Raw genomic sequence first — 16,515 nt, 5'->3', positions numbered from 1 at the left:
GGTTGCAGCTTAGTCTGATCTTCCACACCAGAAAGGAAATAATCTTGATTTGTGTCGTCAGCTATTAAATAATATTTGTGTCAAAGATGGGAGACAATAAACAAGAAGAATCTACATCAAGTGTCAACAATACGTCATCATTGGCATCTTCGCTTATGACAAGAATTGTGTCAAATGCGAAATTTGCGGTAGAAATTTTTGACGGGTCCGGACATTTTGGGATGTGGCAAGGCGAGGTTCTAGATGTCCTTTTTCAACAAGGGCTAGATCTGGCCATTGAAGAAAAGAAACCAGATGTTATTGGAGAAGAAGATTGGAGAATTATCAACCGTGTTGCTTGCGGTACCATTCGATCCTACCTTGCTAGAGAGCAGAAATATCCATACACAAAGGAAACTTCTGCAAGTAAATTATGGAAAGCACTGGAGGATAAATTTTTGAAGAAAAACAGTCAAAATAAATTGTACATGAAGAAGAGACTGTTTCACTTCACCTATGTTCCTGGTACCACGATGAATGAACATATCACCAGTTTCAATAAGTTGGTCACAGATTTGCAAAATATGGATACAACTTATGATGATGGTGACTTGGCCTTGATGTTGTTGGCGTCACTTCCTGATGAGTACGAGCACCTTGAAACTACTCTACTCCATGGAAATGACGAAGTTTCTCTCAGAGAAGTTTGTTCGGCTTTGTACAGCTATGAACAAAGAAAGCGAGAAAAACAGAAGGGCGGAGAAGGAGAAGCACTATTTGTGAGGGGTCGTCCTCAAAATCAAACGAGGACAAAGAAGGGAAGATCCAAGTCAAGATCCAGACCCAGCAAAGATGAATGTGCCTTTTGTCGAGAAAAGGGGCACTGGAAGAAAGACTGTCCGAAGTTGAAGAATAAGGCCAAACATAACAATGGAAAGGCCATTATGGATTCAAATGTAGCTGATTGTGATGATTCAGACTTCTCATTAGTTACAACAGAGTCATCAACATCATCAGACATATGGTTGATGGACTCGGCTTGTAGCTATCATATGTGTCCCAACAGGGACTGGTTCGTGGAATTTCAAGAAGGAGAATATGGAGTCATCCACACAGCGGATAACAGCCCTCTTACCTCATATGGCATTGGTTCAATACGATTAAGGAACCATGATGGAATGATCAGAACATTGATAGATGTTCGATATGTACCGGATTTGAAGAAGAATCTCATCTCTGTGGGAGCCCTAGAATCAAAAGGGTTCAAAATCATTGCAGAAAATGGAGTGATGAGAGTATGCTCCGGTGCACTAGTGGTAATGAAGGCTAATCGGAAGAATAATAATATGTACCGCTATCGTGGCAGTACAGTTATTGGGACAGCGACAGTAACATCCAGTGACGACAAAGAGGCAGAAGCAACCAAGCTATGGCACATGCGCTTGGGACATGCTGGAGGAAAATCCTTGAAAACTCTATCAGATCAAGGATTGTTAAAAGGAGTAAAGGCTTGCAACTTGGAGTTTTGTGAGCATTGTGTCAAAGGGAAACAGACAAGGGTTAAATTTGGTACAGCGATCCATAATACTAAAGGCATTTTGGATTATGTACACTCTGATGTTTGGGGTCCTTCCAAAACACCTTCATTGGGTGGGAAGCACTATTTTGTAACCTTTGTTGATGATTTTTCTCGAAGAGTGTGGGTGTATACAATGAAAAACAAAGATGAAGTGCTGGGAATTTTTCTCAAATGGAAGACGATGGTGGAGAATCAAACAGGCAGGAGGATCAAGTGTATTCGCACAGACAATGGAGGTGAATACAAAAATGATCATTTCAATAAGGTCTGTGAAAATGATGGCATCGTCCGACACTTCACTGTTAGACATACACCACAACAGAATGGAGTGGCAGAACGTATGAACCGGACCTTGCTGGAGAAGGTACGGTGTATGTTGTCCAATGCTGGCTTGGGCAAAGAATTTTGGGCTGAGGCAATTACATATGCATGCCACCTCATTAATCGTCTACCATCTGCTGCTATTGATGGCAAAACACCATTTGAAAAATGGTACGGAAAACCTGCTGTAGATTATAACTCTTTGCACGTGTTTGGCTCAACTGCATATTATCATGTGACGGAGTCAAAATTGGATCCAAGGGCAAAGAAGGCTATTTTTATGGGAATTACTTCTGGAGTCAAAGGATATCGCTTATGGTGTCCTATGACAAAGAAAGTAATATTCAGCAGAGATGTTACCTTTGATGAATTTGCTATGGTAAATAAGGTAACAGAAGATACCAAACAAAATGAAGGTGCTTCTAAGCAGGTGGAGTTTGAGGGAAAATTTATTTTTCCTACACAAGAAGCAGAGGAGGAAACAAATGAAGATTACCCTCTGGAAGGAGAGCCAGTAGAGGAGATTCCAACTCAGGAATCTCAACAACAACTTGAATCAATAGCAACCAGCAGGCCAAAAAGAACAATAACGAAACCTGTTCGTCTCATAGAGACGGTTGCTTGTGCAACCTCAATTGTAGCTGATGATGTTCCTACTACTTATAAAGACGCTGTCCAAAGTTCAGAAGAAGATAAGTGGAGGATTGCCATGAATGATGAAATACAGTCCCTTCATCAGAATCATACATGGAGATTGGCCAATCTCCCGAAGGGAAAGAAAGCAATTGGGTGCAAATGGGTATTTGCAAAGAAGGAAGGATTTCCTAACCAAGTAGATGTTCGCTACAAAGCAAGATTGGTGGCCAAAGGATATGCTCAAAAGGAGGGAATTGATTACAATGAAGTGTTTTCTCCAGTTGTAAAACATTCCTCCATTAGAATTATGTTGGCTTTGGTAGCACAATTGGATTTGGAACTAGTTCAGATGGATGTAAAAACTGCGTTTTTACATGGAAACTTGGAGGAGGAAATCTACATGACTCAGCCAGAAGGATTCAAAGTTGCTGGAAAAGAAAATATGGTGTGCAAACTTGAAAAATCGTTGTACGGATTGAAACAATCTTCTAGATAATGGTACAAGCGATTTGACGAGTTTATGTTGCGGCAAGGGTACAAGAGAAGCAAATACGATCATTGTGTATATTTGCGCAAGCTTAAAGATGGTTCCTTTGTATATCTTCTCCTATATGTTGATGATATGTTGATAGCTTCCAAGAATTTGGAAGAAATTGATAAGTTGAAAATTCAACTGAAGAAGGAGTTCGAGATGAAGGATTTGGGTGGAGGCAAAGAAAATTCTTGGCATGGAGATAATAAGAGATAGACGTTCAAAGAAACTCTGTTTATCTCAGAAAGAATATTTGAAAAGAGTACTACAACGTTTTGGCATAGATGAAAAGACTAAGCCAGTTAGTACTCCACTTGCTCCCATTTTAAGCTAAGTAATACTATGTCGCCAAAGGATGAAGCTGAACGAGAGTATATATCAAAGGTACCATACGCAAATGTTGTTGGTAGCTTGATGTATGCAATGGTCTATACGAGACCTGACATTTCACAAGCTGTTGGAGTTATTAGCGGATATATGCATAATCCAGGAAAGGAGCATTGGCAAGCTGTGAAGTGGATTCTACGGTATATTCATAATACCGTAGATGTTGGGTTAGTTTTTGAGCAGGAAGGCAATCAGTATGTAGTTGGATATTGTGACTCAGATTTTGCGGGTGATCTGGACAAACGAAGATCAACTACTGGTTATGTGTTTACTTTTGCAAAAGCACCAGTTAGTTGGAAGTCTACTTTGCATTCAACAGTTGCTTTGTCTACAACAGAGGCAGAGTACATGGCTATTACAGAGGCTGTGAAGGAAAATTTGGCTTCAAGGGTTGCTAAAGGAGCTTGGTGTTGAACAAAAAAATATCACAATTTTTTGTGATAGTCAAAGTGCTATTCAATTAGCGAAGAACCAAGTTTATCATGCAAGGACGAAACACATTGATGTTCGATATCATTTCGTACGAGAAATCATAGAAGAAGATGGAGTCACGGTGAAGAAAATTCATACTACAGAGAATCCTGCTGATATGCTGACAAAAGTGGTAACTGCGGTCAAGTTTCAACATTGTTTGAATTTGATCAACATTGTTGAACACTGAAGATTGAAGATGAAGACACAACCAAAGTTTGTCATTAAGAGAAAATTGAAGATGTGGAATTTTGCCAAGGTGGAGATTTGTTGAGTGCCAAAATTGTCCCACATCGGTAGGAGGACAAAAGTAGGTGGGAATATTTTCCTATAAAAGAAGGCCTAATGTTTAGGATTTAAACACACCTCTCATTTGCCTTCTTATCTTCTTAAGGCATTTGTATCTTCTCTCTTTAGTATTATTTCACTTGTATTTCTAGAATGGAATAAAATATTGGTTGTGTCCGAGGAGTAAGCAAAATTAGCCGAACCTCGTAAATTCTGATGTTCCTTTTATTGTTGTTTTATTGTCTTATTTATTATTTGGTGGCCGTCATAATTTTTGGTATACTAGAATATGACTTATTTACACTATATACATTTGGCTTCCGCAACAAGAACAACGTTATTCCAATGTCATCAAGTGAAATTAGCACATAATCTGGAATCTTATCCTTCTCTAACAATGTTGAACCCCAAGTGCAAGATGCTGCAAAACTTGATACACATAATATATTATACTTACGTACGTTTGGTTGCAAAAGTCCCCCAACAATTAATGTTCTCCTCAGCTTGTTCTAAAATGTTCCTAAGCCACCAAACATAATATTCTAAATTCTTTGTATGAATCATCAAAATGATTCTCCAAACACCTTTTAATAAATTGTTGAAGATCATCCAGCTCCCTAATACGCAATTTACGGACACGCTTGATTTGGAACTAGTTAACGATTCATTAAACATCTCGGTAGTGGCGTAGTTAGGAATATCCCCAAGTGTATTCAAATATGAAAGAAGTGAATCCGACAAAAGGTGTTCAATATGTATTATATATCTCTAAAACGTTGTATTTTACCTATATATATAGTGCAACTTTTCGATGAAGGATAGTCAATTGACCACCCGTATGACCATGTAGCTTCGCCACTGCATCTCAGGATCCTCCACAATAGGCTCGTGCTATTCAGGATCGTATAGTTATATATTATCACTATCATACAACAATAATGACATATTTAGTGAATTCTCATGAGTAGAGTCTAAGAAGGGGTAGAACTTATTCCTACCTTATAAAGGTAGAGATGTTGTTTTCGTAAATTGTCAATATCTTAAGTGTGAAAAAACTAGCTAAAAACACATAAATTTGTGAAAGATAAAAGGAAAGACTAATAATTTCTCATGCTTAGTTAAAGCAAATAAGGTTATAATAAAGTGATCAAAATCAAAAATTTCCCACCATTAAAAACATAGGTCTCCAAATCATTCAACAGAGCATTACACTAAGTGTTTCATGTATCATATCAACTTTCAACCAATTGAGAGGCAAAGAAAAAATATTGAAATGGACCGTCAATATTAGGTAATTTGATGTGTTAAATCACAAACAAAAAGTAACCTATACTTACGTCCAAAACATCATGTTAAAAAAATTTGGTCTTGTGCCTATTTTTTTTTCTTCCTAATATTAAAAATTCTTTAATCTCCACCTTCCACTTATCATCTCTCGAACTTCTATATATAGTTTCACTCAGTTGCATTTATTCTCAACTCTCTTTTCTCTCTTGGGTTCTTCTCTTTATCTCCACCATTGATAATACTCATTAATACCAAATCTTTTAAGCAAATCTTAGAGTCAATATCAATGGCATGCTTGGAACTCTCAAAAGAGGTTAGTACTTACAATCTAGGCATCTATCTCTATTTTCTTTCTCCGAATAAAGGGCAGCTCGATACATAAGGTATCACACATTCATGTTTGGTCTGGAAAGGGCTGCACTCTAAGGAGTGTAATATAGACAGCCTACACTAATACAAGCATTAGTGACCGTTTCCACAGCTCGAACCCGGGACCTATGAAGGAGACAACTTAGTCGTTGTTCCATGGCTCCCGTTCATTCTTTTAATAATTTTCACCAAGATTGTTAGTTGTATATATCACCCCAAAAAAAAAAAAAAAAATTGTTCTTATTCCTAGTGCGTACCATTTACCAATCCTTGACTCTTGATGAGAAGAATTTTACACTATCTGTATATTATGTTTTAATATGATATAGGCACATGTAATATGCTTGTTTTTCTCAAGTTATTAATATCACTTTTAGGTGACCTGATAATATAAAGTTTTTTTTTTAAAAAAAAACTAAAACTTGTTAAGCTATCTATATATATTTATTTAATTTATTTTTTTGGAACTTTATTGTTATGATCATCAGGTGAAGTTGAAAGGGGAAGAAATGGATTGCACTAAGGATGGAACTATTGATCTTAATGGAAAGCCAGCAATCAGAGAAACAAGTGGGAAATGGGTGGCTGGAATTATGATTCTACGTAAGCTTTTATTCCTGAAATTAATCATATTAGAAAATTCTTAATATTTATCGTTGAAAAAAGAAAACGACATAAAGTACTATTAGTAATATCTGCATCTGCTTAATTTCTTTTATTAGTTCAATCATGGTATATACTGTTAGAGCTACTCAAGTTATATTATTCTACGTTCAGCATGTACAGTTATGAGAGTATTGAGTGTTAGAATTATATCAATTAAGTATATAAATTATATCTATTTATATAATTCAAATCAATTCTTATCACTGGAAATAACTTTTCCGATTGTGTTAGACTCAACACTCGTAACATTTCTAAAATATAGTCTTTCCGGTTCATTATGAGTTCGGAGGTTTATGTGTTTGGAAGTTTACAGGTTTAAAAATTATAAAGTTTACGGGTTCGAAATTCCGCAGTTTTGAAAGTTTAGCGGTTGGAAAGTTTATGAAAATTGTGGGTCCGGAAGGTTGTTGGTTTGAAAGTTTATGGTTTCATGTTTATTATATCTAAATTATTTATGAATACTCTTGAGAAGTCATTTTCCTTAATTTGCGTACCAAACATCGGAAAATGAATAAGATTACTACTTATTTTCCAAGAAAACATTTTCCGTTATACCAAACACAACCTTTATGTGTTATTATTTGATTGCGCATAAAATTTTAAAAATAAAATTTTTAAATTTGTTGTTTATAAATCAAGTTATAAATGTTTTTATTGGCGATAAAAAACTAAAAAGGAAAGTTTAAAATTAAATTTATTTTAAATATAAAAAATTATCATTCCTTTTTAGACTGATTAAAAAAGAAAAATATTGATACATAAGTTACGACTAATATTCACTTCTCTAATTTTAACCGACGTAGAGCTTTTTCTGTGAGTGAGAAAAAACAAAGAAAAAGAAAGGTTGATAAGGTGAGGTAATAAATGAAGCCAGCTATCATATATGTTGGAAGGGGAAAATGACAAATGATTGAAATGGCCAAAGCCTAACATTTTGCAGTAAAACTAATCAAGACGTGTGTCAAAAAACTAGTCTCTTATTGCTAGGCACTATTTGACAGCTTTCAAATACATAGATACCTAGGTTTTTGGCATATCTAAGCGACGGTGTGAGAGCTAGGATTTAAAGTTTATGAGTTCTAAATTAATTATTTAATATGTAGCTTGTTTTATATAAAGCATCTCGTATTCATGCAGAGTTTCAGAAATGACCGTATCCAAATAATGTAATATAGACAATCTAATATAATGCAAGTATTAATGGATGCTTTCACGATTTGAACTCTTACCTTATAGATCACACGAAAATAATTTTACTGTTATCTCCGAGGCTCCCATTCAGAGGGAGCCGGAGTAGGAGGGACATTTGGTTCCTTCCTCGGATAGGGTCTTGTCTGTAATAGCCAAAATCCTGTGGAAGACGGAGGAAGGATAAGGAAGTGACAAGAAAACCATGCAGTTCTGGGAAAAGACATACTACCTGACATAAACCAACGATACGATGTGGTGGGACTGCCACGTCATCCTTGACAAAATTTTGGTTCTTGAATGGTGGGGGAGGGGCTAATTATGGTGATCTGGACTTTCACTTATCCCCAACTTTTTGCCTTGTGATGTGACCCAAAAAAAAAAAAAAATTGATAATGATAGTGTCCAAGTTAGGTTTGCTCCCTTTGACTATTTCATTCCGATATAAAATTTGAGATTATATTTGTAACACCCCAAATTATAGATAGGGTACTACATCGGTAAAATTATAAGAGAGATGCTGGGTATATAAGTCAACAAGTCTTAGACTTTAGTGACACGTTTTAAACCCGTGAAGGCCTAAATTCAGAACGGACAATATCACTAGCAGATTGGGTTGTTACGGATGGTATCAGAGTCACTTTTGTATCAATCTTGCTGATGGTAGATCAGAGTTCAACTGAGTTTAGGCAAATCCCGGTTAGGCGGGGAAAACTTCAGTGTTGAATCTAGGCAAATCTCATGCAATGGAAAAAATCTAACGAGGATGTTGAATCCATAAGAGGGAGTCTATGTTAATATTACAATAATTTTATATCAAATTCTTATATTATCTACTATCTCATATTGAAAATGGAATTATAACCTTGTTTTACATCAAACGACCCCCTGGTATTATTTTTCACCAGTATAGGTATGTTAAATAACATAATTCATTAATTTTATAAAAATAACAAAATAAATATAATTTCTTATTTTTATTGAAATTTGAACATCAATCCCCTCTAAACTTCACTCCAATTTCATTTTATATTTTGGTGCATTTGTCTTACTTTGTCTCTTAATAGCAGTTTAATACTTTCACTTCTTTGTTTTCTTCTTTAATTGACATTTGGTTTCCATATTGAATATGTAGTGAATCAAGCTTTAGCAACTCTAGCATTTTTTGGAGTTGGAGTGAATTTGGTGTTGTTCTTGACAAGAGTGTTAAAAGAAAACAATGCTGATGCTGCTAATAGTGTGAGCAAATGGACTGGCACAGTCTACATCTGTTCCCTTGTTGGTGCTTTTCTTAGTGACTCTTACTGGGGAAGATTCAAAACTTGTGCCATTTTTCAAGTCATCTATGTAACTGTAAGTATCCATTACTCCCATCATATCTTGCACAAGCGCTATTCGTGCTAATTGTTAGTATTGATTGTAAAACGGGCCGATGGAGCCTATGTTTATCCGGTTCAACTGAACTGAGTATTTTCGACACAGAATATATATTGAACCTATAATTTCAAAAGTACATAGAGTTCACTGCCAAGAAACTTAAAGGTTGAACATATTCCAAAACTTGTGCTCAATTTTCAAGTCATCAATGTCATAAGTATCCATTACTTCCATCATACTTCTGTAGATATTGAGAAACTACTAATGGGTCTTTGGTACGTGGACTAAATTATTCCGGGATTATAATACCAGGATTATAACTCCTGGAGGATAAAATAATCTCAAGTTTGATTGGGATAAGGTGGGATATCCTATATTAAGTCAGAGAGTAAATTTATACCATGTTTGGTTGATGGTACAAATTTATCCCACCTTATTCCGCGTACCAAACAACCCCTAAGAGTACACTAGCTTATAAGTTCACAATCAAGAAGATCTAATGTTGCTACCATTATCTTGCACAAGCGTGATTCCTGCTAATTGTTAGTGCTGATTGTAATCAAAGGCAGATGGAGCATATGTTTAACTGGTTCAACTAAACTTAGTATTTTCGACACAAAATATATACTGAACCCATAATTTCAAAAGTACATAGACTTCAGTATTAAGAACCTAGGTTGAACCTATCAAGCTTAAATCTTGAATTTGCGTCTGACTGTAATAGTCCTTGATCTTGCTCTTACTAAGTTTGGAACATCATTGACAGGGATTGGCATTACTAGCACTAGCATCACAACTTTACTTGCTCAAACCAAAAGGTTGTGGGGATCGAACAACTCTATGTGGAGAACATTCAACCATGGGGGTTGGTCTATTCTACATATCTGTGTACATGATTGCACTAGGATATGGAGGTTATCAGCCAAATATTGCTACCTTTGGGGCTGATCAGTTTGACGAGCATCATCCGAGGGAGTCTCAATCTAAAGTTGCCTTCTTCAGCTACTTCTACCTGTTCATGAACCTTGGGTCGCTCTTCTCCAACACTATTTTAGACTACTTTGAGGATGAAGGAATGTGGGCTCTTGGCTTTTGGGCATCTGCAGCATCTGCTTTTGCAGCATTATTGCTCTTTCTTGGAGGCACTGCTAGGTACAGACACTTCAAGTCTAGTGGCAACCCTCTTGCCAGGTTTGCTCAAGTTTTAGTTGCAGCAACAAAGAAGAATAGAGTGGAGACACCAGAAAATGAAGATGACTTCTACCAAGGGGAAGACGACGACGTAACTGGTGGTAGAAAAATGCTACACACCCATGGTTTCAAGTAAGTAGAAATACACACTTAGCAGTTCAATCCACTATGTCTACAAGAATCTCAAATTTATGACCCGACTGTCATGCATTTATCATTACTAGTCTATTTGCCGTTCTATAATGCACTAAACTAGATTTTTCATGTTGCAGATTCTTGGACAGAGCAGCTGTGGTGACATCAAGGGAACTTGACGACCAGAAGCTGAGCGATCACAACCCGTGGCGCCTCTGTCCTATTTCACAAGTTGAAGAAGTTAAATGCATTTTGAGACTGCTGCCCATTTGGCTATGTACCATTATTTACTCTGTAGTTTTCACGCAAATGGCCTCACTCTTTGTCGAGCAAGGCGATGCCATGAAAACTACAATAGCAAACTTCAGGATTCCAGCAGCAAGTATGTCTACCTTTGACATCCTTAGTGTAGCAGGCGTCATATTTCTAAACCGCAGAGTTCTTAATCCACTGGTCAGTAGGTTTAAGAAGTGCAAGGGTGATAATACCGGGCTAACTGAACTTCAAAGGATGGGTATTGGACTAGTCATAGCAGTAATGGCTATGCTATCAGCAGGAATTGTGGAGTGCTACAGGCTAAAGTATGCGAGCAATGACTGCAAACACTGTGAAGGCTCAAGCTCTCTTAACATCTTCTGGCAAGTCCCTCAATATGCTTTTATAGGAGCTTCGGAAGTATTCATGTATGTAGGTCAATTAGAATTCTTCAATGCGCAAGCACCCGATGGACTTAAAAGCTTTGGAAGTGCACTATGCATGACATCAATATCATTGGGAAACTACGTGAGTAGCTTCCTCGTGAGCATAGTGATGAAAATATCAGCAACAGACAACATGCCGGGATGGATACCAGGAAACCTTAACAAAGGTCACTTAGACAGATTCTATTTTCTATTAGCTGGTTTGACATTAATAGATTTGGTTGCTTATATTGCATGTGCTAAGTGGTACAAGAATATTAAGCATAGCGAAAAGATTCAGGAACACGAGGAAGATGACAAGGTGTGAAGTCCAGCATACCTGATATGGATCATACCTTAGGGATTTTCTGACAAAGCCATATGAATAAGAGGAAGATATGCAGTCACCATAAGATTTTGTTTAGAGTTTCCGCTTTTGGTATTTGGATTTCCTCCATCTCCAATGTTCCAACTCAATCGGCTCAAAATCCCCAGCTCTACAGAAGTGTCCAGAGAGTTGGGCTGCTCTTAATTTCTTGGTCCTTCCTTTCTCATTGTTGCTGCTGCATTTGTTGGTTCTGTCATATTAGTTCTTGATTTAACGAACATTTTGGATTGATATGTAAATGGATTGGCTTTTCCTGTATCCAAGAAACTGTTGAACAATACTGATTTACCCTTAAAAAATTCCCATGTCCAAAAGACCTCATTAATTTCATATGCAATTCAAAGCTAACTCTTCACCTTAATAAACAACTTGCATCGATATGTTTGAGTAAGATGGACAACAACAAAAAACTGTAAGTTTTTGAGTTTCTGAATGCCTGGAGCATTCGTGCCGTGAAGTCCCATATTGGGTGGGGGGGGGTTTAAACAGGCTCCAATAGGGGTACCGAACATCGGGTGGGAAACATAGAAACCTCACGAGTGTCTCTTCAGTGGAAGCATTTTCCTCGAAAAATAAGTTCTACAGAAAACATGAAATCATTTACCAACTGCAAAATATAACTATCCGAAGAGGATTCAGGTCATAAAAGAGAAATGTATGTTCTTGGAAAAGAAAAAGACAAGGCAGCCCAGTGCACAAGGCATCTCGAGTTCACGCAGGGTCCGGGGTAGGGCCGCACCCCCAAGGGATGTGATATAGATAGCCTACCCTAATGCAAACATTAGTGGCTGCTCGGTACGGATCCATAACCTATAAGTCACACGGAGACAATGCTCCCTATCACTAGAAATTACACCAGAAAACCTTTATACTATTTTACATATCTCCATTTTCCATTATACAGTAAAAAAGAAGTAAGATCTAAACATCCTGAAAGCTAATGAAGAGGTAATTTCAAGATGACTACTACTAGTAATTTTGAAATGGTTGTTATACAACAACGACGACGACGACCCAGTGAAATCCCACTAGTGGGGTCTGGAAAGGGTAGTGTGTACGCAGACCTTACCCCTACCCGAAAGGGTAGAGAAATGATTATTATAATAGCCTTATTTTAGCATGAGTTTCAACTGCCATTATATATACCACCAGTGGCTAAATGGTGTACTCATGTTTTTCTACACATCATCACAAGGAACCAATACATTGGCATTTCTCATACCAACAGCCCCACGAATTGATAAGTCATATTTTAATACTAAAAACATTCACAGTGACAGACATTTTGGTTTAACTTGGAGTTCTTTCTCCTACTGTAAATTGAAAAGATACAGCATGCAAGTATGGTGCCCACTCTTGATTTTTATGAACCAAGTGTCAAAACATTAGAAATAGCATGTGATTCAGATAGCTTTAAATGGCGAGATAGCCTACATTATTCTTACATTTCTCTAAACTAACAATTGTACTTAAGTTGGGGTCAGCGATAAGAATCCTCACACATCAAGTTACTCAATTTGATAATAAAGTTCACACCTGTCCTAATCTATCATCAAGCTCTTGTGCCAAAAACTCAAACTTCCACAAATGTGCAGAACCTCAGTGGATATATCAATAGCATAGTCTAATGCATAGCAGCAAATGCAAAACCGATATACAACTTGGACAGGTATGAAACAGCAGCGGCGCCAATGAAGGAGGCACTAGTTCATTCGAACGCAATAGCTTTGTCTTAGACTTTGCATATGCATTATAGAGCTCACTAAATAAGTACATATAAAGAAACTACTAAATTAGACAGGATGTGGTAGAATTGTAAAGCAGAACCTATAAATTTCAACTCCTAAATCTGTCTCTTGTATAAAACTCAAAAAGACCTCATTTGTGTATAATAATATAGGAACGATAAGCATGAAATATATATTCCTGTGTCCCAAAAGTTTTGGCCTTTCCTAGATTCGAAGTAGATAAAATTTAACCATTTCCACACCAAATTGATAAGGAGGAATGCAACTTATACTACCTTTTAAAAAAAAAAAAAAAATCTTTCTTTAATAGAAGGTGAAGGAGAAATTGGAGAAGGGATTACAAAGTAGGGAATGAACTCTCACCAACAAGATTGAAAATTCTGTTAGACAACTGGACTACTAAGATTATCCTAACTTATAGTACTACTTTTAACCTCGAAAAATCATATTTACCTTAGTTTGACTTGGCTTAATAGTTAATCAAATTGACTCTTAATAAATGAAAAAAAATATCAATCAAGTGAGAAGACGATAGTAGTTGATAATAAAGCGACTTACACATGTTACATGCCTATTGAGTATAGAGTCAATTACTCAAATGGCCACTCAACTATCACAAATTATCTCCTAAAGTCACTTTTCTTTCGTTTGTAACAACAAAATCACTGAACTATGCCTATTGCACTCAGAAGGTCACTCAACTAGATTTTTCAAATATTGGATTGCCAGATACCTATTTACCCTCTAAATTATAAACATTTATCTTCTTTTTATTTTTTTTAAAAATATTTTAGTATTAACAACAAAAATTCAAAAAATTATTTACACAATTCAGAATGAAAGAAAATAAAGGTTGTAAAATATATATTCCATGCACGTAATATAAAAATAATTATTTAAATAAAGGTATTTTTATAATATACATTATATATTCTTGAAAATTATGCTCAGCTATATTATTATGTTTCTACCAACTTTCCAACGACACAAAGTTATGTCATCGGAAAGCAGGGGGACTATATGTATAGGGTAAACTATGCTATGTTAAGTCGTGCATGGAATACATATAATATAATCGAGCATAATTTTCAAAAATATATAATGTATATTATAAAAATACATTTATATAAATAATTATTTTTATATTATGTGCATAGAATGTATATTTTACAACCTTTATTTTCTTTCATTCTGAATTGAGTAAATAAATTTTTGAATTTTTATTGCTAATACTAACGTTGTATAAGAACAAAGGTGATGTCCAGAGCTGTAACAACTATAGGGGCATCAAATTACTAAGTCATACCATGAAAGTTTGGGAGAGAGTGGTAGAAATGAGAGTGCGAAGGACGGTGTCTATTTCAGACAACCAGTTCGGGTTCATGCCGGGACGATCTACCACAGAAGCTATCCACCTTATTAGGAGGATGGTGGAACAGTACAGAGATAAGAAGAAGGATCTCCACATGGTGTTTATTGATCTGGAGAAAGCGTACGATAAGGTTCCTAGGAAGGTCTTATGGAGCTGCTTAGAGGATAAAGGGGTCCCGAGTAACTATATTAGGGTGATTAAAGACATGTATGATGGAGCTAAGACTCGGGTTAGGACAGTAGGAGGCGACTCTGAACACTTTCCAGTTATTACGGGGTTGCACCAAGGGTCTGCGCTCAGCCCATTCCTATTTGCCCTGGTGATGGATGCACTGACTCATCATATTCAAGGGGAGGTGCCATGGTGCATGCTATTTGCTGATGACATTATTCTAATTGACGAGACACGAGGCGGCGTCAACGAGAGGCTAGAGATTTGGAGACATGCTCTTGAGTCTAAAGGTTTCAAGTTGAGCAGGACGAAGACGGAATACCTCGAGTGCAAATTTGGAGTTGAGCCGACGGAAGCGGGAGTTGAAGTGAGGCTTGACTCTCAAGTCATTCCCAAGAGGGGTAGTTTCAAGTACCTTGGATCGGTTATTCAGGGGATCGGGGAGATTGACGAGGATGTCACACACCGTATAGGGGTGGGGTGGATGAAGTGGAGGTTAGCGTCGGGAGTCTTGTGTGACAAGAAAGTGCCACCGTTACTAAAAGGTAAGTTTTATAGAGCAGTGGTTAGGCCTGCCATGTTGTATGGAACTGAATGTTGGCCGGTAAAGAACTCACACACCCAGAAGATGAAAGTAGCAGAGATGAGGATGTTGAGGTGGATGTGCGGGCATACAAGGATGGATAAGATTAGGAATGAAGATATTCGAGAGAAGGTGGGCGTGGCCCCCATGGAGGACAAGATGCGGGAAGTAAGACTCAGATGGTTCGGGCACATTCAGAGGAGGAGCACTGATGCACCGGTGAGGAGGTGTGAGCGACTGACTGTAGTGGGCACGCGGAGAGGTAGAAGGCGACCTAAGAAGTATTGGGGAGAGGTGATTAGATAGGACATGGTGCGACTTAGGATTACTGAGGACATGGCCCTTGACAAGGAATTATGGAGGTCGAGCATTAAGGTTGTAGGTTAAGGGAAAGTTGTGAATATTTCTACAGCACAATAGAGTGAGACTAACTAGTTAGGAGTTAGACTAAGAATATAATTGGTCGTCTATTGATGCAGGGCTTTACCTGCTAGTTTTACTATACCAACCATTTATTTCGTATTTCGTATTCTGTATTTCATATCTCTTATATTGCTGTTATTGTATTATGCATTTTTTATGGTACTAATATATCGACTCCTGTTGCTTTTTTTGAGCCGAGGGTCTCCTGGAAACAGTCTCTCTACCCTTCGGGGTAGGGTAAGGTCTGCGTACGTATTACCCTCCCCAGACCCCACTTGTGGGATTATACTGGGTCGTTATTGTTGTATTGTTGTTAATGATTAGCCAATTCACCAAACTTCAGGGCTAAGTATCCTGAATTTTTGAGTAGTTAATTTGAAATTCAGGACTTAGTGTCCTAAATATATGAGCTGCTAAGTTGAAATTCAGGAGTAAGTGTCTTGCATTTCTAAATTGCTAATTTGAAATTCAGGACATAAGATTCGAAATTTATGACACAATTTCCGAACTTTAGGATATGATATCCTGAAGTTTATGGTTTAAACTTCAAGACGTCGTGTCCTGAAGTTTGAGTAAATTGGCTAATCTTTAAATACATAGTAAACTGTGGATATATTTTAAATATGATACTTAAAAGTGGCTACTTGGTGTCATTTCCACTTCTTTTCATGTATATTTGGCTCACTAACTACTTTTGTGACATAATTTGTGTCTAATGAATGTCTGCTGTCCAATTTCATTTTT

At 37.0% G+C, this 16,515-nt stretch overlaps 1 protein-coding gene across 1 annotated transcript; it reads left to right on the top strand.

Moving 5' to 3' along the window:
* The first annotated feature begins 5,676 nt into the window (after positions 1-5,676).
* On the top strand, positions 5,677-11,732 carry LOC104213438 (protein NRT1/ PTR FAMILY 7.3-like). The gene is made up of 5 exons (XM_009762939.2): positions 5,677-5,793; positions 6,338-6,452; positions 8,839-9,056; positions 9,847-10,403; positions 10,544-11,732. The coding sequence occupies exons 1-5, from the start codon at positions 5,767-5,769 to the stop codon at positions 11,412-11,414; spliced, it is 1,788 nt and encodes a 595-aa protein (XP_009761241.1). The 5' UTR covers positions 5,677-5,766; the 3' UTR covers positions 11,415-11,732.
* Positions 11,733-16,515: the final 4,783 nt, after the last annotated feature.

Source organism: Nicotiana sylvestris, chromosome 12 (genome assembly GCF_000393655.2).
Source record: "Nicotiana sylvestris chromosome 12, ASM39365v2, whole genome shotgun sequence".
NCBI classification, from domain to species: Eukaryota; Viridiplantae; Streptophyta; class Magnoliopsida; order Solanales; family Solanaceae; genus Nicotiana; species Nicotiana sylvestris.
The sequence above is the reverse complement of the archived record's forward strand: the minus strand, read 5'-3'. Positions and strand labels throughout refer to the sequence as shown.